Source organism: Brachycentrus maculatus, unplaced genomic scaffold (genome assembly GCF_059751285.1).
Source record: "Brachycentrus maculatus isolate JH-2025_06_01 unplaced genomic scaffold, ASM5975128v1 h1tg000549l, whole genome shotgun sequence".
Lineage (NCBI taxonomy): Eukaryota > Metazoa > Arthropoda > Insecta > Trichoptera > Brachycentridae > Brachycentrus > Brachycentrus maculatus.
The window spans coordinates 83,947-111,289 of NW_028281293.1; the positions used below are offsets into that span (position 1 = coordinate 83,947).

Here is a 27,343-nt window from a genome sequence, read left to right on the forward strand (position 1 = left end):
TTCCATATTTTTAAAACTGTTTCTTACATAAATATTTTTTTCAAACCCTTATCCATACCCCAATGGTGCATAGGGAACTGCATCATAGATTGTTTCACATTCCTATACACAAGACCAACCTGCCGATGGTTATGCCTGTAGGAATAGCTACCGCTATGTTGAACGATATCTCATTGGATATTGATGTGCTCCATATGTCTGAAGAAGTTTTCCGAAACGGGATTCTTCTACACCTTGGCAATAGTATTCTTGCATATTTTCGATTTTAATGTACACGCTTTAAATTTTTTATTTTGTTACAATGCTTGTGGTGTCATTTTCTATATTAGATATTCGACTCAAAAAGAAAGCGAAGCCCTTCGGGCCGACAAAGGTAAACCTTTCAGTTTTACAAAGGATGGACCGAAGAAGAAAATCCTTGCGACGAAAGTTAAATCAGACCTCTGTTTTTATATTTCTCTATTCAGTTTGATTTTTATTTATTTTCCTCCTATTTTTCAGAATTTGCAATTTTTCGATTTTTCAGTATATATTTTTTTGTGACAGATTCAAAATTAAAGATTCGGGTAGACCAGCAAAGAGATGGATCGATAGCTGGGAATCGACATCGCAGGAGGCTAATCTCTTTTAAAAACAGGTCACAAGCCCTACAACAAGAAGAAAAAGAAGATTCAAAATAAAATTGTCGTCCAATTTTTAAAAAAATCAGGTAGACTGAAAGTAGGTTCTTCAAATGTTTATATTTTGAGATAGGTATAAAACCGTGAGCTCAAAAAGTTTGCACATTGCCTTAAAAATTTGCCTTTGATTGCTCTTAAAAAAAATCTTATCGGAAGAGTGTTGTACGAAACTAATTCACAAATACAAGTTTAGTATTTTTTTATCTTTCAGGATTATAAGGTTAAATAATTATGAGGTTTTTATAATTATATAGTGTAACAAGATTAAAGTGTATGTAATATCACTGTTTTATATGAGATGAACTTAAATATTTTCATTGCTAACGGAATTTACCATTTCCCTTGGATTTTCCATTTCTGTGACTAATCTGCAGATTCAATATAAATAAAAGAGAATGGCGGGTTGAAAAATAAAATAAAGAGTGCAAAATGCAAATTCTTAGAAATATTAAAAGAGATAACTTTCTACACTAGAATATAAATATGTAAAACGGTGAAAAGCGGACACAAAATATCTGATTCAGGTTGAAATTAAATAACTTTATATTTTTAATTAAAATATAACTTTGTTTTAAAATAACTTTTTATATTAAATTATTATGTCTACCGGTTTTGAAACTAACCGCTTCTTTTTCAAGACTGATACTATTTTTTTTATATCTTTGAATTTTTTTCAAGAGCTAGTTGAAATAAATGGACCTACCTACAGATAAAACCGACTACCCATGACACCGCTATCCACAGGGGTAAGCAGAGGGAATAGAACGCCACACCAATCTGTCTTTGCAAATGATCTTCGCCTGTTCCACATTCATGTTTCTACTCCTTTTTTTTAATTACCTAACGCCCAAGTGACTCTGATATCTAACTACGGCTTATGCACCACCGTTTGTCATGACCCTATTCAGGCCTTATTTTTTTAAAATTTGATAGCCTATGCCTACTCGTGAGTGGATTTACTCTCTATTTTTAAAGTTACTATAATATAATGTAATTCGTGAGTGAAAATTTTAGGCAAAAACACTTGGCACGAGTTGATTCTACTCATACATATATACAAAACTTATATTTTTTCGGATATATGAGAGTAAATTCAATCATAATCGCCACGCACATATCGTGGGGATACTGGCAAAAAACGTGAACTCAAAAATTGCAATTTTGACTTAATAATGCATATTATTAAATTTTCAAACGTTTTTTAAACTGGAAAATACACTTTGTAGTTTTAAATGTCATATTTATGTAGTTTTAAAGTACATAAATCCAACATTGAGTTTAATAGCGGGCATTTTACTCAGGCTAAAAGTTTTATTATAACAGGGATTATTAAAACAGGAATTTTAGGTTTAACGTTTTTTGCCTGTATACTCACGATATTATCTCTAAAGATTAGTTTTTTTTCCACAACTAACTCCAAACAATATTATTTTTAGCTCGACGTAAGAAAAAACTTGTGTGTATGGATATCGTATGAAATATTTTTATTCAATACAGAAAATTAATTGAAGAAATAAATTTTACGAGTAACATGAACTCTGTATTTATCAAGAAGTAAAAATACGATACAATAATATCTATAAAAAGTTTGTTTACTGTTATTACTCGGAAAAGATGTTAACCTCTTTCTTCGGGAAAAATCACTTCGTTTAATAAATTTTATATAAAGAAAAAAAATATTGATGTCCCAACGTCAATAAACCACCCCTATGTGGGGTGAAATCCAGCGAACGAAAGTTCGGACACACTTTAAAAATATTGTCAACGTTATATGTGGAGGTCCATTCCAAAACGTTACATTTCCATTATAAATGATTTTAAGTAAACAGAAATTGTAGCTTGTAAAATTGTTAAGTTTTGGTGCTATTTAATGATTTCATATTGATCTCAGGATTGGTCACGTTTGGTCGCAACTTGAATTAAGATTTCATAGAATACATTAAACAGAAAAGATTTGCATTTAAAGGATTTTTTGTGCAATAATGAAATTGTTACTTTTTGGTGAGGACCTCCACATATGAAAGTTATGAAAATTCATTTTATTTTGTCTTGTACTGGTAGCTCGACTACTTGAAAAAAAGTTTCTTCGTGCAACATACCTTTCATGTGATAGGCGTCGTGGCGTAGTTGGGTAGATGCTCGACTGCGAAACTGGTGTCGTGGGTTCGATTTCCGCCAATCGCAAAATAAAATCATGAAAGATTTATATGTAAGTTGTCTGGATGTTTATGATGTATTTCTGAGGAAAAACCTCTAAAAGTGGGGAGGCTTTGCGGGTTGATCCTATAAATAAATTTAAAAAAATACATTATTTGGAAATGACAATTATTTTATTTTTTATAAATCACCATTTTGTATCGATTGAAGGTTTTTTTTTATTGAGCATTTTTAAACACCACTTTTTCTTAAAATCTATTGTAACACTCGTTTCGATGCTTTTCGCATCATTTTCAAACACCGTATGTGAAGCTAAGTCTAAATTTTAGAATTGTGTCTTTGAGACGTTGAAGGATGAAGAGCGGCTTAGTTTCACATACGGTATTTGAAAATTAAGTGAAATGCATTGAAACATGTGTCACAATAGATTTGATGAAATAGTAGAATTTATCAAGTTAAAATTACCGATTAAACTTTTAATTTTATCAGTTATTTTATTCAAAATATTTTTAGTATCTACAAATCTGGATTTGTCCATCTAGAAGTTATTTATAATGACATCTCAACAAAGTTGAAAATAACACACTTATTAAATTACAAATTATGGAATAAAAGATAAAAAAAATAAGTCATGGAAAATAAGGGTTTAGCTAAAATAGTGAAACCATTGTTATTATTATTAGTAATATAAGTGGTCAGTTTTTTTGTTGGAGAGAACTGCGTAATTAATTTTGAGATTGCAAAGTATAAATGTACAGAAAATTAATAAATTATTTAAAATAATTATAGTTAGTTATATTAAATAATCATAAAATAAAATAAATTCTTTATGATCGAACCACCAATTACTTATAATTATTTTTGTATTACGGAACCATTTTATGCAGATTCACCATTAATCTCTACATCAACTTTTAATGGTCATGTTCTGCAAACAAGATCCTGAAAATTTCTCACGCCTTGTGGAATTTAAATTCGAGATTTTGGGGCCATCGACCCTCATAAATCGCCGTTGGACCTCCGGGCCAAGTGATAATGATCCTATATCATGTTTACTGAAATAGAAGCGAAGCCTTTCAGGTTCTACCCTGAAAATCTTGTCTGAATTCCACCCTATCGATGAATTCAATTTTGGGATGGTGATCGCCAGTATAATAAATATTTAAAACCTTTTCTTAGCACTTATGTTGTTTCGTTTTTATGTTTTATTATTGTTAGTTTTTTCTCTTCGTTTTAACATTTTTTACTGACTGAGCAATAATGAACCTTTGCGTTTTTAAATATAACTTAATATCGTGGGCGTACTGGAAAAAAAATCAACTCGAAAATATGCAATTTTGACTTAATGATGCAGTATTCAAAAGTTTTCAACGTTCTACATATTTCAATAATTAAAAAAAACACTTTGTTTTTTACCACTTGAGTTATATTAAAGACTACATGTTTCAGAAGTTAAACTTCCATCATTCAGGTCTGTATAATAACTAAAATATAAAATATAAAATTTTTCTATAAATAAGGAGAGGGGAAAGTAAGGGGAAGGGGTTAGTCAAGGAACGGAGTTTGAAAACAAAGGAAAAATTGAAAGCAATGGCGAAGAATTTTGAAACAATATATTATTTAATAAATTATTATTAGAATTCAGGTTTTTTTGTATTTCTAAATTTTCAAGATAATTCATAATTTGGCCTTTATATGGAACAAGGTGTAATAATTTTAATTTATGAGAGTGAAATGAGTGATTAGTATCTATTATATGATTTGCAAATTACATATTTACTGGCAAAATACAAAGTAGTTTGAAATGTGATGTTTATGTGGTTTTAAAAGTAAATTAATTTTTAAGTTTAATAACGGGTATTTTATTCAGTCTAAAGCTTTAAATGACATGGATTTTAGAGTTAACGTTTTGTTGCCAGTATACCCACGATATCTCAACAGAAGGAAATGTGTGCTGAAATCAGTTTTAGCATATAAAAGCCTATCAGCTAAAGCTTAACTTGCAGTACGCAACGGAGTCCTCTAAAGCATGGAAGTGAAGCATGGAGTTGGCAAAAGAAGGATGAAAGTAGACAGAATGTAATATTAATGGGATCTCTCAGATGAATGTGCTGCAAAATGATATATGATAAATGTTCGATAATTTGGCAGTACACAATGGAGTCCTTATTCTAACCCTAATGTACGCAAAGTGTAAGTGAAGCATGGAGTTGATAAAAAAGGAATGATAGTAGACTGAATGCACTCAAAATGTGATCTCTCAGGCAAATGTGCTGCAAGACGATGTATTAAATAATGCAAGGCAAAAAACTTAGTCAATAAAATTACCTAAGTTATTTGTATTGTGATTGATGAAGTTTGGGTATGTGGAACGAATGAGTGAAGAAAAAACAATAAAACAAATTCATGAGGCGAATATAATTGGCAGAAGAAGACCGAGAAAAACTTGGCATGACAAAGTATTTCAAATACTTGAAAATGGTCAGGTCAGGAGTTTGTAGATTAATATGGTTATTTAAATATAAAAATAAAACACTTATACAAGATCACTTTTGAGATTATTTCTGAATACGACAAGTTTCAATAACTAATCTGCAGGTGAAAATACAAAACTGTTGTAGTTGATTTTGTATTTTCAGCCGTTGATGAAAATATCAGTAGTTCTTGAAACTAGTCATGTTACATTTATAAACTCAATAGTGGTTTTAAACAAGTGTTTTATTTTTTTTATTGAATTATTGACTTGATTTAGACGTGTTATACAATATTATTTTGTTGTTAATTAAACACTTGCAATAAACCACTTAATGAGTTTTATTATTATACACGACTAGTTTCGAAAACTTACACTTAAACTTACTAAGTGTTATACAGTATCTGCTGGTGTAGTGTTGCACCTGTTAACGTAAAATACAAATATTTAATAATAATTAAAGAAAACACTTGTTTTTTACCACTTGTGTTTTATTATAGACTACATGTTTCAGAAGTTAAACTTTCATCATTCAGGTCTGTATAATAACTAATCATTGACCTGAATGATGGAAGTTTAACTTCTGAAACTATATTAACTTCGTAATAATTCTAATATAACTTCGTCTATAATAAAATTCAAGTGGTAAAAAACAAGTGTTTTCTTTCATCATTGTAAGTGTTTTCTTTAATCATTGTAGTTATTATACAGACCTGAATGATGGAAATTTAACTTCTGAAACATGTAGTCTATAATAAAACTCAAGTGGTAAAAAACAAGTGTTTTCTTTAATCATTGTTATTATACAGACCTGAATGATGGAAGTTTAACTTCTGAAACAGGTAGTCTATAATAAAACTCAAGTGGTAAAAAACAAGTGTTTTCTTTTTTATCATTGTAACATGTCTTACCACAAAGTTAATGCCGAAACAATAAATAAAATATTTAATTGTTTTAAACCGATCTAAAAATCAAACTCGTTCGACTTTCTGACCACTGTATTATAAAAGTTATCTAGGCAAAGTTACGAGAATTCCTAGTATTACGAAAAGCCTTTTAAAAATCCTCTCATTTTCGTATTTGTTTATACATACGAGAACCATATTTTATGAGAACATATTTGTTTTAGTTTTGAAACTGAATTTACTAGACTCAACTTGTAAATAAATACGAGTTTAATTTTGTAACGTTAAAGCGATTTCGGTTATTTATCCGTCTGTTTAGTTGAGAATATTTATTAAAATGGGAAGTTTGTTCATAGAAGCTGGTTTCTTTATTATAAAGGATGTTTTTTTTTTGAGGTATAAAAATTTAAATTTCCCGCAAATCGATTGCATGGCAAATTGCAAATTGTGGCATGTTGTGCCATCTCCTTGAAACCGAAGCTTTGTCACATCAATGTCATTCAACTAAGGTACGAAGAAGTCAGTAATCATGGTTCTGTAGCGCTCTTCATTGGTCGTAACATTCTGACCGGTATAGTCATTTTTAAAATATGGGCCAATGATTCCACCTGCCCATAAAGCAAACTAAACAGTGACTTTTAATGGATGTGAGGGCGTCTCTAAAAAGGCTTCTGGGCTTCTCCACTCCAAATTCGGCAATTCTACTTATCGACTTAGCCATTTAACCAAAAATTTGCCTCATCGGTGAACAAAATTTTGCGTTGAAAAAGAGGATCAAGCTGAATATTGTTTTCGGCCCATTCACCGAACCTACAACGCGAATGGTCATTCAGTGTAATCATTGTGAAATGACAAACGTACATACTGACTACAAATCAACTGTCAAATTGACAGTCTGTAGAAATTGTTTTATCAGTTTAAAAACCAAACCTTTAAAGAAAAAACACCTTGTATATACATCGGGCTCTATTCGGTAAAGTTGTAGTCTCCATCAATTGGAAAAGTTAATATCAAAATTAACATTCGTGGTCGAATCTGGCCTATTTTCTACTGTAATTTAAACATTTTAACCGAATGAATAAACAGAAGTTCTGTTTATTTTATTTAGTGGGTTTGTTTAGGTTTCTGGCAGGTTAGTCGAATATGTAGGTATGTCTGATTTATGTATTTATTTGTCGGTCAATTTATATAGCGTCGTTTACGTAAGAAATCTCCTCAAGAGCGCTTTACAATATACGGTAATATTGACACATTCTCAATATTTTTAATGTTTAATGCAGGGGTTCAATATTAAAAAAATACTAATAATTCTTGGCTTAATGTATGGTTCAGATAAGATTCTACCTGAATTATTTATTTAAAAAAAAAAACATCTTATTTTACCAGTTATTTTATTCAATATTTTGAGTGTGTAATAATTTTTAAATCAAGCACAGATTTTTTGAGTCTACTTAGTTGTATTTTTTTTAAACACATAAAAATTAATAATCGGTGGGTATCTATGAGGAGATGCATGAACGTGGAAGAGGCGAAGAATGTTTGCAAAGACAGAGTGGTGTGGCGTTCTATTCTCTCTGCCTACCCCTGCGGGGAAGCGGCGTGATGGTTAGTTAGTTAGTTAGTTAGTTTTTGTATTTAATTTTTTTGTTTTTTTTTCAGATTCTTGGAGACTTTTACCACTTCCACCACAACTCCGTGCGACGAAGGTCGATATCCCCGTCCAACTACTACCACAGAAAGCTCTCTGCAGACGAGAGAGTCCGGTGGGCGAAACAACAGAAGATCCTCTCGCGAAAGAAGAGGGACTTCATCTCCTTCGCGAACCTCCACAGCACCACGCCCCAAGCGGTTCGAAGCGAACCCCCAACCGCCCAAAGCACTCAGACCACCACAGACAGTAGTCAAACCATTACTGGTGTCTCTGCAAACACCGAAAGCAGTTTGAATCCAAGGGCGACGGGAGACAGCCAAAGTTCTTCCACAGACGCCCGGAGCACTGTTCAGAATTCTGTGCTCAGTACGGCTGGCCCTAATAGAACTGATAGAGATCTCTTGCTTCCGTTTTCACAGAGACTTACAAGTAATTCATACTTCCCGGGACCCGATACGGATTTTCCTCTCAACGATTCACGCTGGCCGCAGATGTGGTATTTGGTGAGTAGTTTATCTACATTTATATTTCTTACTAGTTTAATACTGTTACAAAAATTAAAATTTTAATTCACTCTACGGATAAGGCATCTGTATTATAATTTAATGCACCTAGGGGGCGGGCTATACTTAGGGGCGTGCCTTCCACATAGGCAGAAAAACGGTGCCTATCCTAACATACCCGCGTGACATATGGTATAACAACGCAACCAGTACCTACCTTACCTTACTAAGTAGTACCAGCTTAACTTACTACCTACTTTAGTAAGTAGTATCTGGCTTACGTTACTTCCTACCTCTACTGCTTACCCTCATAAATTGTCTGTGCACGCCACTGTCTATTCTACAATTTCATTTATGAACTAAATATTTTAAATTCCATTTCATTATTTTCTAATTCATTCGACAGTTACTTTGTAAAAATTAAGATCTGTCCATTTTTAATAAAAGTTTTACTTGGTAAACTTATTAAAATCTGTTGTGACGCGTATTCCGATGCATTCCGCGTCATTATCAAACACCGTACGTGAAACGAAATCTATATTTTTGAGTTTTGTCAATAAGACGTTGAAGATTTTTTTTTATTTCAGTGGGAATATGGGTTGAAGGGGGAAAGCTTAAGTCATTGCCATATTGTTTTTTAAAGATTTTTTATTCATTATAAACACATAATTGGTTTATCATATTTTAATTTATGGATTTATTATTAAAGGATAAAGTTGTATTTACCAAGTAAAATTAATTTTAAATTATAAATCAATCGATTACCACCACAAAGTGCCGAATAAATAAGTGAAAAAATATTTTTCGTTGTTTTGAAATATTTTTTGCTAAACTGAATATTTTTAATGTGTTTTTACAAAATTTTATCCACTATCCTTCGACATTTTAGTAAAAAATTCTCGACATGTAAAATAATACTAAATTTATAAACATGTAGGAAATGGAACGGCTTCGCTTTAAACATCTTGCTTCAAGTACCTTCTGGAGGTAAAATCAGTTTTTCGTCTTTTTTCGTTTGCACAACACAGCACGCTTTTCACGTGAGATCCATTGTGCTTTCTTTGTTTGGTATATTCAGCAAGCGTGTAGAAATGGACCACTACTTTTTTCGCGGACTCTTTTACACAAAGCTAAGAATAATATTCACCCGCTCAGTTTTCATTTATATCGTTGATTACATACTGCCAACGCTAAGTTTTAAAATATGCGAATAAACTCGGAATTACTGCTTCTTCAAACCCTCATCCTTACCCGATAGTGCATAGAGCACTGCATCATATAATCGTATTGTTATCTTGATTGTTAACACGCGAACGAAAGGTGATTAGCCCTGTGCTTCAGGTACTAGTCAAGAGTAATATTAAATAAATATTAGTTTTAAAAAAACATTTTTTTCTTATTTTAACCTCCCCCCTGGGATTAAAATCCGGGACCTCCAGTACGGTAGCCGAGCGTGCTAACCATTTCACCTTGGATACGGACAGTTTAAAATTCACTTGGTAAAAAAACTTTTTCTTATAATCTATTATGTTATTTAAATCATATATGGTGTTTGAAAATGACGCGGAATGCATCGTACACGTGTCACAAAAGATTTTAAGAAATAGCGGTATTCACCAAGTAAAACTTAAATTAAAAATGTTTTTTCTCTACCTACCCCTGTAAGAACGCTGCGTGACTTTTTTGTTTGTTTTTTTATTCACTTATAAATGTCCACAAAAAATTACATTTTGTGGAAAAGTTTTCCTCGAGAATTCACTTTTCTCGCTTTAAGAAAGTTTTCAGGCGCTACAAAGATAACTTGTGTCACAGGATCGTGAGTGATGGGCCAAACGATAAGAATCGATTTATTCCTTCGCACAACAAAACTTACTTTGCCAGACAGGTGTCACTTTCGCGTCCTCTGCAAATATTATACCCCCCTTAATATCGGCCTCGCCAGTGGCGTATTCTTCTTCTTTTTCTTCTTCATGAGCCCTTTGTCCTTTTTTTGCTGAATATAGGCCTTTTCCCCTTCTTTCCATTTCCTCCGGCCGGTTGCTGCTTGCAGCCAGTTTCTACCCCCCACAGCAACTATGTCGTCGGACCATCTCTTTTGGGGTCTTCCGACACCTCTTTTGTTCTTCCAAGGTCTCCATCGTTAAAAATTGTGGTCCATCTTGTGGGTCCTGTGTTGCAATATGTCCTGCCCATAGTCATTTGAATTTTGGCACGCGAACCATGATATCATCTACTTTGGTTCTTTTCCTGGTATCCTCATTTTTTTATTATCAAACCAAGCATGGATCTTTGAATGGATCTCTGTGTGTACTTGAGCTTCTCTGCATTTCTCTTTGTCAGAGCTATAGTCTCTAGTGCATATCGCTCAATCCTTTCAAGAACGTCATAAATAAAAAAAACTTGATTTTTCAGGAGAATGTTTTTAAAGTTTCAACATATAATACAATTTATTAAAAATAAATATCAAGCCACTTATTGAACTTTTTACTCTGCAACAAACTTTTTAGGTTAAACCTGAAGTTTTTTTCTCCATTTGAAAAATAATTAGTTTATTTTTTTTTTAAATAATAAAACAATACCTTTTCTTCAAAATGCAAAAACAACACTTTCTGCCACTGTAAATATTAAGTTAAAAATATGCCTTTTTTTCTGGGATATAGTACATTTTCTGGGCATTCCGAAGACATGCAAAACTGAAAGTTGACGATGTTTGATTTATGACGTTCTTGAAAGGAGTGAGCGATATGTGTTTTTAATCAGGGTAGGGAGTAGAGTTGGGTAAGGATAAGGCATAGTAGGCACTGGACTTGTTTCTATATGGAACGCGAGTAAGCCATGGTAGGCAATGTTTTTCTGCCTATATGGAATGCACGCCACTGGTCATCGCTTTAATACATTGATCACATATCGTTGGTAAAATGCGAAAACTTTCTCGGGCCTGTCTTATAACTTTGGCCCGTAACTGTGTTGACGTTTATCGGATTTTGAAATAAATTATTTTATCAAGTACTCCAAAGTTCACATTGCTACAAACTTACATAAGTAAGTTCGTCGCGCCGGTCCTCGCAGGGGTAGTTAGAGAGAATAGAATGCCACTCTGATTTGTCATTGCAAACAATCTGCTCTTTCACATTCATCATACATACCCGCCGATTATTCCGACTCTTAACCTGGCCACATTCAAGCCTTTTAATTACTTGATCATCCCAAGTTTTCTTCGGTCTTCCTCTGCTTCTATTCACCCTGCTGTTCACACTACATTCACCTCAACTATGTTTTTTTCTGTTTTTTCTTCACTCGTTCGATTAATATGCTGAAAACATCACATATTTTTTTTAAACTATCGATTCTATATGTATCTACAACCACAAAGCGAATTTCAATGATTCATATAAAAATAAACCCTACGTTCCAATTTTTATATCATTTTTAATATCCTTATTTATAGTCTTGAAAAATAGAAAATACATTCCAACATAAATAAAGCTTTTAAATTACAATTTAAATCCAGAATATATACAGTTAATTGACCGTAATAAATACAAAATATTACTAACATTTTGTAAAAAAAAATATGTAAAAATGACTAACCACAAAGTAAATGCTTTAAATATTTTATTTTTTATTGATTCGGCATTAACTTTGTGGAATGACATGTTGATAATTAAAAAAAAATAAATAAAAACGTGTAATAAACCCTTTAATTTAATGGGTTTTATTTTTAAACACGACTAGTTTCGAAAACGAACAGATGTTTTGATCAGTTTTTAATTTTCACCTGTAGTTGAAAACATCTGTAGTACGTTTTAGAAACTAGTCGTGTATAAAAATAAAACTCATTAAGTGCTTTAAATATTAAAAATTTTGAGAATATAAGTTCTCCTGAAAAAAAATGCAGATTTAACAGTTAGTTAGGAGAGCAACGATATATTTAATACTCGTTTAATAGAATAAATCGTAAAAATGCCTTATTTCTAGTGTCGTAAACGAGATTCTCCCTTTTCAGAGCTTTTAAAAGATGTGGGTAACTCCACTTTTACACCCAGCGCCACGATTACGGAAGAAAATAGGGTATTATCACTCTGGAGGAATATCTAATGTGACATACTCAACCTATAAAAGATTGAGTTTATATATAAATTGAAGATAATAAAGTGCAGACTCGTTTTGTGTTTATAACAACCGATAAAATCAATATTTTCATTCAACATTCTTTTCTGCAAAATTCGCCTCCGTAAATAAGTTGTTTTCGTAAGTTGGTAACGAATGACGTCAAAGAAACGAATCCACACTACTGCTATTACAGCTCTTTAAAGCAGATACACAAAGGGATACGCCTCATATCACACCCGATGACGTAAATTTTGATGACTTAAAGCGGTGTCCATTTTTCGTTTTATTAAAATATCTAATGTTTAAACCTTCATATCTCCTTTACTTCTCTACAGATTTTAATAAGAATGTTACCGATAGTCTTGTGATTTTTCATATTAATTTATTAGCCAATAATAACACACCATGAGAATGATCCATTTAATTATTTATTGATTTGGCGTTTAATTTGCAGAACTCCATTTTAATCAACGTATGAATTTTAAATGAAACACAGATTTTTTGAGTCTACTAAGTTGTATTTTACTAACAAAAATAATAATAATAAAACCCTTATCCGCACACCAATGGTGCATAGGGCACTGCTTCATATAAACGCAGTGTTATCTTGATCGTTTACACATGAAGGAAAGGTGATCAGCCCTCCGCTTCAGGTACCAGTCCAGGGTAGTATTGAATAAATATTCCAGTGCAAAAATCACTTATATTTATTTGACCCCCCTGGGAATCGAACCCGGAACCTCCAGAACGGTAGCCGAGCGTGCTGACCATTACACTACGGAGGCGGACAAAAACACACAAAAACACATAAAAAATTAATATTGTGACGATGATCCATTTACCTAATAGCCCTGGAAACACAATGTTCTATCTCCAATTAGAGCAATTCCCTCCTATCTTGATCAGCCGAAACGGTGCGTTGTCGCCGGTTATATCAATTATTTCCCCCCGCCAATCAATCAACGCTGCTCGTCTGGAAGATGGATTGGCCGCACTGTTTGCGAGATGAGAAGTTTCATATAAATTAATGAGAAAGTTGATTGAAAGTTTCCGCACAAAAAGTTGGTAGCTCCTTGTGATGATAACTGCCCGGGATTAATTAGATGTCAAAGTGAGGTATGTTTTTGAGGTTACGAATCGTTCTTTTTATTAAAAGGTGAGAAAATGATATTTCAATGATGATAGAAAATTTGATGATAGAAAATTCTATTTCAAAATAAAGATATTTTATTTATTTACGACATTTTATAGGAGTTATTTTCATATTATTTTTTGACATCTCATCAAAGATGAAGAAGAATAATAGAATCATTTATTTTTCATCTCACCAATAGATGTCTCTAGTGAAGTTCTAGTGATTCAAGAATAATGTTTCAAAGTTGGTTCATATATATAGAACTTTCAAGAATTTTAATTGTGTGGCTGTCAATAATGGGTAGAATTGGTGAATGTTACACGTGTGTAAAGTGATCACTTAAACCAGCCTATGACGGTCGTCAGCCCCGTAAATGCCCAGACTTCCATGTTCTTATTCATTTTTGATGAGATGTCAAAAAATAATATTTTATTTATTGTTTCGGCATTCACTTTGTGGTAAGACATGATGAAATAGTAAAAGAAATACACTTGTTTTTTAACCACTTTATTTTATGTTTATTTTTATGACAAGTTTCGGAAGCTGCTTCCATCTTCAGGTCTGATCATATTGACATGTTGATTATTGTTATAAGTGAAAACCATTGACTTTTTTATTTATTTTTTAATATATTAGTTAGTTGGCTAAAGAAATTTTCCTTGCCTGTAATGTTTTTTTTTGTTTCTTTATATTAAATTCTTTTGTATTATACAAACATGACGTAAATTCAAATACAAAAAAATATGAATAAAATATAAATACAAAAGAAGATCCCACAATGGCATGGCCTGTGTGTAAGTATACAATATAATTTAGGTCATAGTAAAGGGTATAAGGGTATAGGTATTATAAGTAGAACTAGAATAATAGTGTTCATAATAATAAAATACAAAAATACTTGACTATCAGAAAACAAAAAAATATAAGTATATACATATATTTTTTTTTTAATATTTGTATATACTTATATTTAAATTAAAAACTTAAAAACATAAAAAATGTAAAATGATTTATAGCATATTTAGTTTATATCTCTTAAAAAATTCAAGTGGATGTATATAGTTCACAATAAAGTTGATATTTTATTTTGAGCAAAAGTAAAAACAGAACAGCAAAATAAATTTACAAGCGGATGAAGTTGGATATAGGAGCAAATGAAGACCGAGTAAAACTTTTCAACCACCATATCAAGTTTCATAAGTAGATGAACGTAGAGAAAAAGTTTTTTATAATACGAGTCATCGAAACACGCATTGTGGTCTGATATATTATCTGTATTTTTTTTAAATGTATGTTTAGATGGCTTGGGCACGCGAATCGAATGAGTGAAAAAAGAACATTTAAACAAATTGATCCTTTTTTATTTTAGTTTTACTTACCGTATTTCTATATAACGGTGTTTGAAAATGGTGCGGAACGCACCGAAACACGTGTCACTATAGATTTTTTGAAATAGTGGTATTTACTTAGTAAAACTTATATTAAAAGTGGATTGATTTTACCACAAAGTAAGTGACTGCCGAATCAATTAAGGAAAGGAAAAAAAATATTTTTTCTTGAATGCTTTTCGCAAATACTTTGTGGCACATTTTATAAACTTTATAAAATGAAATAACTTTGTTTCTACCACTTTTTATAGGTACACTTTTTCCAACCGCTTTTTTTTAATCACATTTTTAAATCACATTTTCATATGGTGTAGGTACGGAGTGCGTGGAAGTTTTTGGATCGTAAGGGAAGGGTAATTGACTATAACCTAACTATGAGTATTTCAATGTTTTAGAATTAGTACATAAACCCTGATGATGACAAGGTTCTTGTCGAAACCAGTTGGAAAAAGTGTACCAATAAAAAGTGGTTAAAACAAAGTTGTTTTATTTTATAAAGGAAAAAATTATGTTCGACGTGTATAAAGTGATATCTTAAAGCAGGCTAAGATAGGTCGTAATCCGTGCAAATACACTGACAGTATGCATTTTTTCCATAAAGGAATATATTGAGAATAATTTTCAAACATCCTTTTCAGGAACTCTCAAATTACCGCATTCAAACAAGCTGAATCCTTCCCTTGAAGGGAAGAAAAATAAAAATATTTACTCTATTCAGGTAGCCTTTCAAAAAGCAGGGAACGCGAAGAGGCTTTACGATATTGAATGTTTAATTAAAAGCGAAAACTCATGAAAAATGAAGAATATTTTTAATTAAATGCTGATGGGGGTTTTAATGCGAAGTCTCCGAGAGGAGATTCAAGAGGGATGGAGGACTCTTCGTTTTATATGAAAACAATTTGTACCGAGAGACGCAGCCCTCAATGAAAAGATTTGTATTGCTAAAACTCAAAAGATTAAAATAAATACTCATTCAATTACCAAAATGGTGATCTTTTCACGAGAAAATAAAACGTACTCCTTGAGAATTCCCCAATTTTAATTAAGACCACTTCTTACCTTTGATTTAAATATAATGTCAAAGGTCTCCAGAAATGAACAATAATATTTATTTATATATATATATATATATATATATATATATATATATATATATATATATATATATATATATATATATATATATATATATATATATATATATATATATATATGTATATATATGTATATATATATATATATATATATATATATATATATATATATATATATATGTGTGTATATCGTATCGTACGTATACATATCGATCATTATACATACATTATCGTTCATATTCACTTAATTCGTTAACTATTACACTTCAAAGGCCGGTAAAAACCTTTGTCAGTTTCATTGTCATTTTATTTCATGTTTTTCATAATTTTATTTACATCTTTTGGATATTCAAAGCATTGTTAATTTTGTGGTATGGTAAAATAACATTTTCCTCATCGTTCATCGTTTATTGAAAGTGGTATTATACAACGTGAAGGACGAATGATAGGAGAGTTATATATTAATATTATTTATGAGCATTGATAAAATTAAGAAAGTTGTGTTGGGATGGTTTGGGCATGTGAATCGAATGAGTAAAGAAAGGATATTTAAACAAATTAATGAGGCGAACGCGGTTGGCAATAGAAGCAGAGGAGACTGAGGAATTCGGCATTATTAATTATTTGAAATATATGAACGTGGTCAGGTCAGGAGTCAGAGAATAATCGGCGTTTATGGATGAGAAGATGTATAACATGAGTATGGAAAAGGCAAAATTTTGTTAGCAGTGACAGAACGGCGTGGCATTCTATTCTCTCTGCTTACCCCTGGGGAGAGGCGGCACTATGGTTAGTTAGTTAGAAAGTTTATTTCATTAACCGTCAAAATATTTTGAATATTGTTTAGTAGATACAGTTTTAGTAATAATCAGTCTTGATAAAGAAGCGGTTAGCTTCGAAACCGGTAGACATTATAATTAAGTCATAACTAAATATTTAAAGTGATTTTAAAACAAAGTTACATTTTAATTATGAGTAAAAATAATTTAATATTCGTATTTGAATAGGTCCCGCGGGATATCAAGGTTCTGATTTCCTGTTGGGAGCTCGAAGCGCCGGAAGCGCTGCATTCATGAAAGTGGCAGTCAAATTTCCTGCTTGTATCTGAATATATCGGTTGCTAAATTGCTTTCTTGTTCTCTTCCTCCGGATTCCGGAACGAAATTTGATCTATTCACTGCGAATGCGCGTTATTTGCTACAAATCGGGAATATTACTGCCGTAATAATAAACATCTCCTTAGGAAATGATGTTATATTTTTCTCTAAAATATGTTGTGTACGTTCATCTGAGAACTCACCAGGGCTAAAATAGTTTACATTAATACAAAAATTGAGATGATTTCAATTTTTTTAGTATTTTTTATTCATCAGATACTAGACGCCCTACGGATGATAAAATAAATTACAACATTTTGAGTGTGTCCAAATACTTGTTCACAGATCTGTATTATTTCCAATCAGGAGCTTTTTTTCTCAAATAATTTTGAAATAACTTCTTATTTGATTTTTTTACTCCTTACCTTTCAAAAACTCTTTGTTATTGAAAGATAAGGAGTCTTTTCAAAACCATATATTTATAGTTTTAAATATATATATATATATATATATATATATATATATATATATATATATATATATATATATGTATATATATATATATATATACATTTATATATATATATATATATATATATATATATATATATATATATATATATATATATATATATATATATATATATATATATATATATATATATATATATATATATATATATATAACGTGGTAATATTTTTCTTTTGTAAATTGGGTGTAAATAATATGTAAAGTGGGTGTATAATAATAAAATAAACAATGTGTTGCTTTGTAATTAAAGAAACGACAATAAAAGTTTATTCTTAATAATTCTTTACAATAATTTTTATATCTATCTGATTCTGACAGTTAATAATATTATATTTTTTCTATCGGATCTCTTTTGTTTAATTCTGTGCGACGCATGCGACATCTGGTGGTAGAACTGTTTTATGTAGGTACTATTTGTAAGTACTTAATAAAATGTATAGGTAGGTACCTAGTTATTTTATTACATATATATATATATATATATATATATATATATATATATATATATATATATATATATATATATATATATATATATATATATATATATATATATATATATATATATATATATATATATATATATATATATTTATATATATATATATATATATATATATATATATATACATATATATATATATATATATATATATATATATATATATATATATATATATATATATATATATATATATATATATATATATATATATATATATATATATATATATATCTTTATATATTTATATATAAATAAATATATATATATATATATATATATATATATATATATAGATTTTTTTTTTCTAAACCATATATTTATTTCGAAGAAAAACTTTTTTTTTTTAATATTAAAATGTGTTTTTAAAAAAATCAATTACGTCAATTGATAACAGGGTTTTGAGAAAATTAAGTTGCTGGCTATTAATAACTAACTAAGCCTTAACATAATGCAGTTGTCTCTAGGTACCTACTGTCGGCAATTCTAGCGCTTTTTGCACATTTATTCTTCATATATTCTTACTACTGAATAGGCCCAAGAAAACGCATTTATGTATATGTGGAAAATTATTTTTCTATTTCTGATTTCGTACAAAGGTAGATTAGCATATTTTCCAAACGCCTTTTATCGCCAGTATTTCCTATAAGGTACGAGTGCACTTCTCGAACATTTTAGAACCTGTTTTAAATAATGTTTTATTTATTTGACGCTCTACTGAAATGTACTGCGCTATTTTTAACTCTTTTGAATGAAGTTGTATCGGAATTTTGAATATATGAACATCATGAAATAACTTGAACAGCGACTATTCTGCTCCATAACACTTGAAGTTTAAACCTAAGCTTTAAGTTTTTTAGTTAAGACTAGCTTGTACTCGGCCACGAGTTGTTGTGGCTCAGTCTGGTGAAATGAAATAGAAAGCACTCATTTCATATATATTTTAATGAAACTTATTAAATAGTCATTTTTAAAATTTAATGAATTTTAAATTATTTTTTGACATCTCATCAAAGATGAAGAAGAATATGGAAGTCTGGGCATTTACGGGGCTGACGACCGTTATAGGCTGGTTTAAGTGATCACTTTACACACGTGTAACATTCACCAATTCTACCCATTATTGACAACCACACTACTCAAATTCTTGGAAGTTCTATATATATGAACTAATTTAGAAACCTTGTTCTTGAATCACTAGAAGTTCGCTAGAGACATCTATTGGTGTGATGTAAAGAAGCTTTTTACTAAGCAGAAACTCTTATATTAGTATGTGAGGTCCGAATCCCGGATTATAATCACACACATGAGAAACGCCAGAAAATATCATTTTCATTTTTATTATTTAAACTTATAATTTGACCAGATAATTTATTTACAACATTTTGACTGTGTCCAAATACTTATTCACAAAATCTGGATTATCTACAATTAAAATAACTCCTGTAATTGGAGATAATCCAGATTTTGTGAAAAAGTATTTGGACACACTCAAAATGTTGTAAATGAATTTTAAAAATGAAACTTATTAAATAGTCGTATCAATTTATAGGTCCGCCAAGAACGCCATCCATTGAAAGTAATTCGACCTGGCCATTCCCATACAAACGATTTTTCGACTGTTCCTTTTAGTTTTTCCCATTTATCTTTTATACAATACCACCTTAGTATTGAGACAAATATTATTTTTTTTCGATTATTTATTTATCTAACGAAGGGCAATTGATTCATATACATTTTATACTGTTTATACATATACATATTACCAAGAATCCATAATCTTGGTAACGAGTGAAGCTGCAGACATTTTTTCCAACTCCCTATCTGCGTATAAACAAGCATTACGTAATAGTTTTCTGTCAGCTAGAGTCTAGCTCAGGATGAATAGTCTAGCTGCTAGACTATTCATGTAATTTTTGTAATGTAGATCATACTTTCTTGTTATTTTATGTATCTGAATCTTCTTGTCTTATACTTTGAACAATTCTATATTTTGTTTGTAACTTATACTTATAACAACTCTATGTTTTTTGTAACTTGTACTTATAAAATTTCTATATTTTTTTGTAACTTGTACTTATAAAATTTCTATTTTTTTTGTAACTTATACTTATAACAGCTCTTATTTTTTTGTCACTTGATTTTTGTCACTTGTAAAAGCCCTCGGGCGGTTGTGTGAATAAATAAATAAGTATCGTATCGTACATATACATATCGATCATTATACACAGTCCACCTCCGTAGTGTAATGGTCAGCACGCTCGGCTACCGTTCTGGAGGTCCCGGGTTCGATTCCCAAGGGGGGTAAAATAAATATAAGTGATTTTTTCACTGTAATATTTATTCAATATTACCATGGACTGGTACCTGAAGCGGAGGGCTGATCACCCTTCCTTCTTGTGTAAACGATCAAGTTAACACTGCGTTTATATGACACAGTGCCCTATGCACCATTGGGGTGCGGATAAGGGTTTTATTATTTATTATTATTATTGTACATATTCACTTAATTCGTTAACCATTACATTTCAAAGGCCGGTAAAAACCTTTATCAGTTTCATTGTCATTTTATTTCATATTTTTCATAATTTGATTTATTAAATGTTTTTATAATTATATTCACACTGCATCATAAATCAACATGACTGTAGATTAATTTTTTAGAGTGTTTTTATTGTGTAATATTCGAAAATAAAATAAATATCCCGATTTTCGCTAACGCATACTTTTGATGGTAATAGAATAAACATTTTATATTTTGACAAGTCTACTGTAAATTTAGCTTGATTCACTGTGGAAAAAACAAATAATTTGTTTCAGAATGGCCATTTTTTAACTTGTACGCGTCGCTCGTAATGTTTTTTTTTTGTAAATAAAATTTTGATTGACTGCCTTCAAACGTAAACAATGGTTTTTGATGTATACATCAAATTTTTGTACATTACACGCAAAAAATCACTCAATTTTGTTGTTAATTAATGAAACAGGTTTGTTTTATTTAAACGGTAAGTGCTTCAATGGTTTTTGGAGTCTGGATATATTTGCTCAGTAATTACCGATTGTTTTTTGTTTTTGTTTTATCAATGATAACATATTAATTTTTATTACCTTTTTACACTATTTCGAAAAAACACAGGGTAAAAAAAGAGAGAAAAATTTACTATGCGCAGAGAAGTATGCGGAGGGTTAATATAATTTTTACAACTAAAATTTTTGAAGTATCTTTTTAAATAAAAGAAAGATACAATAGGCAAAAATTAATTCTATTTTTCATATGTTTTTAATTGATTACAAGAAAATCTATCCACCATTCTTGATTTTTATTTTAGACCGGACTTTTATTTCCAGACTGAAAATATCAGTTTTTTTTTAATAATTTTTTTGTTGTGATTTCTTGATAGATTTTCAGTCCAAATTATTAAACAACACTGCTTAAAGATGATATACCAAAAAATGCCTATTTAGTGACCAATTTTTTTTTTGTAATTTTATAGTTAATTTGTAAATTTTTAATTTTTTCTCACGAAAATCAAAAATTCTCATATAATTTTAAAAAATGTACATATTGATTTAAAATTAAATTATATAGGTACATAATACTTACAATAATCGAAAACCAAAAAAATACAGTACCAACTTTGTTGTTCCTTCTTTTTTTTACTGCTTCAATCCGTTTTGTCATGGATTTTTTGCATTTTTATAAAAATTTTAGAAAAAAAAATTGTTCGTTAAATAGGCAATTTTTTTAAATATCATTTTTAAGCAGTGTTGTTTAATAATTTGGACTGAAAATATATCGAGGAATCACAACAAGAAATATTATTTAAAATAACTGATATTTTCTGTCTGGAATGATTTGAGTACTCGCTACTGTATATATCGTAGTCATACAGGAGAAAGTGACCAAGTGCATTTTTTACAATTACGTGATCATTGTCTATTTGATATCTTACTAGCTTAATATTGCCCTGAAAAAAATCCCAAAGGATTTTAAACTTGGAAGTAAAATATATTGTGTTTTGAATATTGAAAGCATTAACTTTGTGGATCATATTGATATATTATTTCGAGAAATAAAAATACTTTGTATTCTGATCCATTCACAAATGCGAGTGGATCAGAATACAAAGTATTTTTATTTCTCGAAATAATATATAAAATATATTGACTTGTTAAAAATGACCAACTGTATTGATGTTTATTTTCTTGCCAAGCAAAAGTGACTTAAATGGCTCTCCTGAACATTTTACGTTTTGTTAGTTGGTCAGTTTCACCAGTACGACTACGATATAACCACACTCCCAACATGATAACATAAAAATAAGGAATGCAATTATATAGGGCATTTACTATCCTGACGAACGGCGGCCAGTTAATAATCTCAGAGCGGTAAAAATACACTAAAACAAATTATACTCCAAGTAAATTTGTCACTTTGAGAAGCTCAGTTGTATGCGCGGTATTCCGGAAGCAATAATGCGAGAGTCCCCGGCTGCTTCCCATTCCTCTTATTATGACGCTTCGCGCTTTTTGCTTTGCTGAGGGCCCTCCTCCCCGATACATTAAGTCCTTTACTTACGTGATTTCGACTAACGTTTATTCGTACTTACACGATTTGAAAATAAAAATAAATTGATTAATATCATTTCATTTATTGAATATACATAAACATATTAACTATCTGTATTTTGGCTATGTATTTGCGCTCGGTATTTTTTCCGATTTTTTTTTTTTAAATGAATTGACCCATAAAACCTTTACTTTTTAAGACTTGTTTAATATACTTGTATGTCCTTTATTCTTTAAAACAAATTATTGCATAACACAAATATACCATAAAAGACACAATCACTGTAAAAAAGAAACTTAACCAACACTACAAACATATCGTAGTCATACAGGAGAAATTTGACCAAGTGCATTGTTTTACAAAAACGTGATAATTGACTATTTAATATCTTACTAGCTTAATATAATAGCCCTGAAAAAAATCACGAAGAATTTTAAATTTGGAAGTATAATATATTGACTAGTCAAAAATGACTTACTGCATTGGTGTTTATTTTCTTGCCAAGCAATAGTGACTTAAATGGCCCTCCTGAGCATTTTACGTTTTGGTAGTTGGTCACTTTCTCCTGTACGCCTACGTTATACAGACTATTCAATAGAAAACTAAAGAAGATAACTCCCTCGTATCGCTTAAATATATTTGTTCCCCTGTAATATATTTTTTCAATGTAATACATGAGACTATTGAAAAAAAACGAAAAAGAAGAAAAAAATCCCTCTCCAAGACCAACATCTGTTTCTTTTTTGGAGAGGCTCAGTGCAATAAAATATAAGATTTTATTAAGTAGAAATGCATAGAAATTGTAACAAATTATATAAAAAATGATAAAATAAAAGTTATCATATTTTTTTTACTTGAACGATATCCTTGCGACGAATTAATAGCGTAAGTCGAGGAATTACTGTAGTATTGTGTCCACAAGTTACCGAGAAAACGTCTTGCCTTGATTACCCCTGTTTATCGCATCCTCGCGAACTGACATTCTTTCCGAATTGTGTAATAATATCGTAGAGTTCTTAATTAACTTGCGAGGAACGTCGCCCCACTTGCGACAAAGGATTATCGTTATTATTATTATCATAGCGCCATTTTCATTAAAGTGCCTTTGAAAGAGCGGTTTACAGCTGATGATAATGCCTACTTAGATACAGTGCTGAGCTATTTGAGATGTTACATTCGCAATCTACGACAAAACTCTACAAAAATGTCTGGAATTTGTCTTGAAGTGTTTGTGTTGAGCATAACGATTATGAACCGAATAATAATAAATTATTTAAATAATTCATAAGTTCAAATACGAGTAACTTGATGTAATTTATCATTTCGGCATTCATTTTATGGTGGGACAAATATATATTTAAATATATTTAAATATGTATATATATATATATATATATATATATATATATATATATATATATATATATATATATATATATATATATATATATATATATATATATATATATATATATATATATATATATATATATATATATATATATATATGTATAGAACTTCCAAGTGAGTAGTGTGGTTGTCAATAATGGGTAGAATTGGTGAATGTTACACGTGTGTAAAGTGATCACTTACATAGGTAATTATCATCTAACAAATTAATTTCAAAAGTATTTGTGGAATAAGTTGAACATATGTTTATTATAGGTCGTTTACACATATTGATATTTGACGCGGTGTCGTATATCCCATTGGCTCAGATAGAGATCAGTGTACTTTAAGATATGTCGAGAATTTTTCTAACTTTATTTCTGTAATTTTTATTTCAGCACCGGGGGGGCGGGTTGGACATGAACGTGATTCCAGCCTGGAGGGAGGGCATCACCGGGAAGGGGGTCGTGGTCGCCATCTTGGATGATGGACTCGAAATGGACCATCCTGATCTTATTGCCAACTACGTAAGTGCATCTTGTACTTCAATAATAAACTACAGTTTTTAACCCTGGAAAATTATTTTTGCGATATTCGCTAACTATGTTACAAGATGCTTGCTTTTTTCTAAATTTAAGTTTTACTTACAACATTTTGAGTGTGTTGTATGTTGGATGTTGTAAATAAATTATCTGGTCAAATTATAAGCTTAAATAATAAAAATGAAAATTATATTTTCTGGTGTTGTCTCTAGTGATTCAAGAACAACGATTCAAAATTTATTCATATATATATATATATATATATATATATATATAACGTGGTAATATTTTCCTTTTGAAAATTAAGTGTAAATAATATGTAAAGTGGGTGTATAATAATAAAATAAACAATGTGTTGCTTTGTAATTAAAGTTTATTCTTAATTTATCTTTATAATAATTTTATATCTATCTATCTATCTATCTATCTGATTCTGACAGTCAATAATATTATCGGAAGTCTTTTGTTTTATTCTGAGCGACGCATGCGGCATCTGGTGGTTGAACTGTTTTATGTAGGTACTTTTTGTAAGTACTTAATAAAATGTATAGGTAGGTACCTAGTTATTTTATTACATCTCCCCCCTTGGGGATGAAAATTCATAGTAAAATTTTCACTCGTCCTCCGGATCATCTTCGTGTATAAGTTTAGTGATATAATAAAGTTTTTTTTTTTTTTCGTTCTTTTTTTTTTCTTTCTTTTTTTTTTTCTTCTTGACCCTTTTAAAGTAGACACAGTTTTTTTTCAATCCATTTGTTTTTTTCTTTTGAATTCCTTCATTTTTATTCTGATCTCTTAAATTATCTTCTAATTTAACTAAATTTACAACTTTTAATTGTTCATCTGCATTTTCATTCGAGTTTAATACTGAATTCCTGCTTGGACAATCTACTTCTAAATTTTTCTTTCCTGGAGAATATTTTATTTTATCTTTCGTAGAAGTTTTTTCTACTTTATTTTTATTTTCATTTTTCAAGCACTGTTTCTGTGTTATTTGTATGTCTTTATTTTTATTCTGATCTTTTAAATTATCTTGTAATTTAACCAAATTTACAACTTTTAATTGTTCATCTGCATTTTCCTTCGATTCTAATACTGGATTCCTGCTCATACAATCTGCTTCGAAATTTTTCTTTTCTGGAGTATATTTTATTTTATATTTTGTAGAAATTTTTTCCACATTATTTTTATTTTCATTCTTCAAGCACTGTTTCTGTGTAATTTGTAAATCTTCATTTTTATTATTAATCTTATCATCCTCTTTTGTTTTAAACCAGCACGTTGCTTCAGAGTGATATCGAGTTCCCTTATTTAAATTTTCACAAATCTTACATGGACTTTTATCTTTAATTTTATCACTAGTTCTTAGATTTCCACGTCTTCTTTGATTATCTTCTAATCGTTTTCTTTGATCATCTTCTAATTTTTCTCTCTCACTCCGAACATATTGTAGTAATTGTTTTAATACATCTAATGTTTCATCATCCATTTCCAATTAACAAAATCGTCGTTTTATAACGTGGTAATATTTTCCTTTTGAAAATTAAGTGTAAATAATATGTAAAGTGGGTGTATAATAATAAAATAAACAATGTGTTGCTTTGTAATTAAAGTTTATTCTTAATTTATCTTTATAATAATTTTATATCTATCTATCTATCTATCTATCTGATTCTGACAGTCAATAATATTATCGGAAGTCTTTTGTTTTATTCTGAGCGACGCATGCGGCATCTGGTGGTTGAACTGTTTTATGTAGGTACTTTTTGTAAGTACTTAATAAAATGTATAGGTAGGTACCTAGTTATTTTATTACATATATATATATATATATATATATATATATATATATATATATATATATATATATATATATATATATATATATATATATACATATAGGGTCCGCCATCTAAAGTTTTTTTTTTCAACTAGTGCTTATTTCGTGAATGGTAACACTTAGCTCATGTCTGATTTGACAGATAATTAGTTTTATCCTTCCGCTGAGCGAATATGGTTGTGTATACGCTTGAACAACGCTGGGAAATATTGCGACATTACTTTGAAAATCATGGTAATGTTGCAGAATGTGTGCGAAAATTGCGTACGGTTTTTGGAAGAAGAGAAGCACCGTCAGCTCCGTATGTTCGTTATCTTGTGAAAAAAGTGAAAGAAACTGGCATCCTCATCGATAAACCAAAGCGTGAAAAGCCAAAAACAGTGCGTACACCCGAGAATATCGATGTTGTGGCAGAAAGTGTGCGTGAAGCGCCATCAACATCAATTCACCGTCGTTCTCAACAATTGAACATTTCGGAGACATCATTGAGACGAATTTTGCATAAAGACCTTGGTATGACGCCATACAAAGTCCAATTGGTTCAGGAGTTGAAGCCAACTGACCATCCAATGCGTTTTCGCTTCGCTGAGTGGGCCTGCGATCGACTTACAGAAGATGCCGATTTTGCCAAAAAAATCATCTTTTCGGATGAAGCTCATTTTGATCTTGGCGGGTATGTAAACAAGCAAAATTGTCGTATTTGGGGCACAGAAAACCCGCACGCATACATTGAAAAGCCGGTACACCCAAAACGAGTCACTGTTTGGTGCGG

At 30.4% G+C, this 27,343-nt stretch overlaps 1 protein-coding gene across 1 annotated transcript in view; it reads left to right on the top strand.

Moving 5' to 3' along the window:
- The first annotated feature begins 301 nt into the window (after positions 1-301).
- LOC148301528 (furin-like protease 1) overlaps positions 302-27,343 on the top strand; it is a 91,137-nt gene continuing 64,095 nt past the window's right edge. Inside the window, exons 1-3 of the mRNA XM_088273114.1 lie at positions 302-373; positions 7,875-8,369; positions 24,588-24,716. Coding sequence (XP_088129240.1) covers positions 302-373; positions 7,875-8,369; positions 24,588-24,716 — 696 coding nt within the window. The remainder of the gene's footprint in view (positions 374-7,874; positions 8,370-24,587; positions 24,717-27,343) is intronic.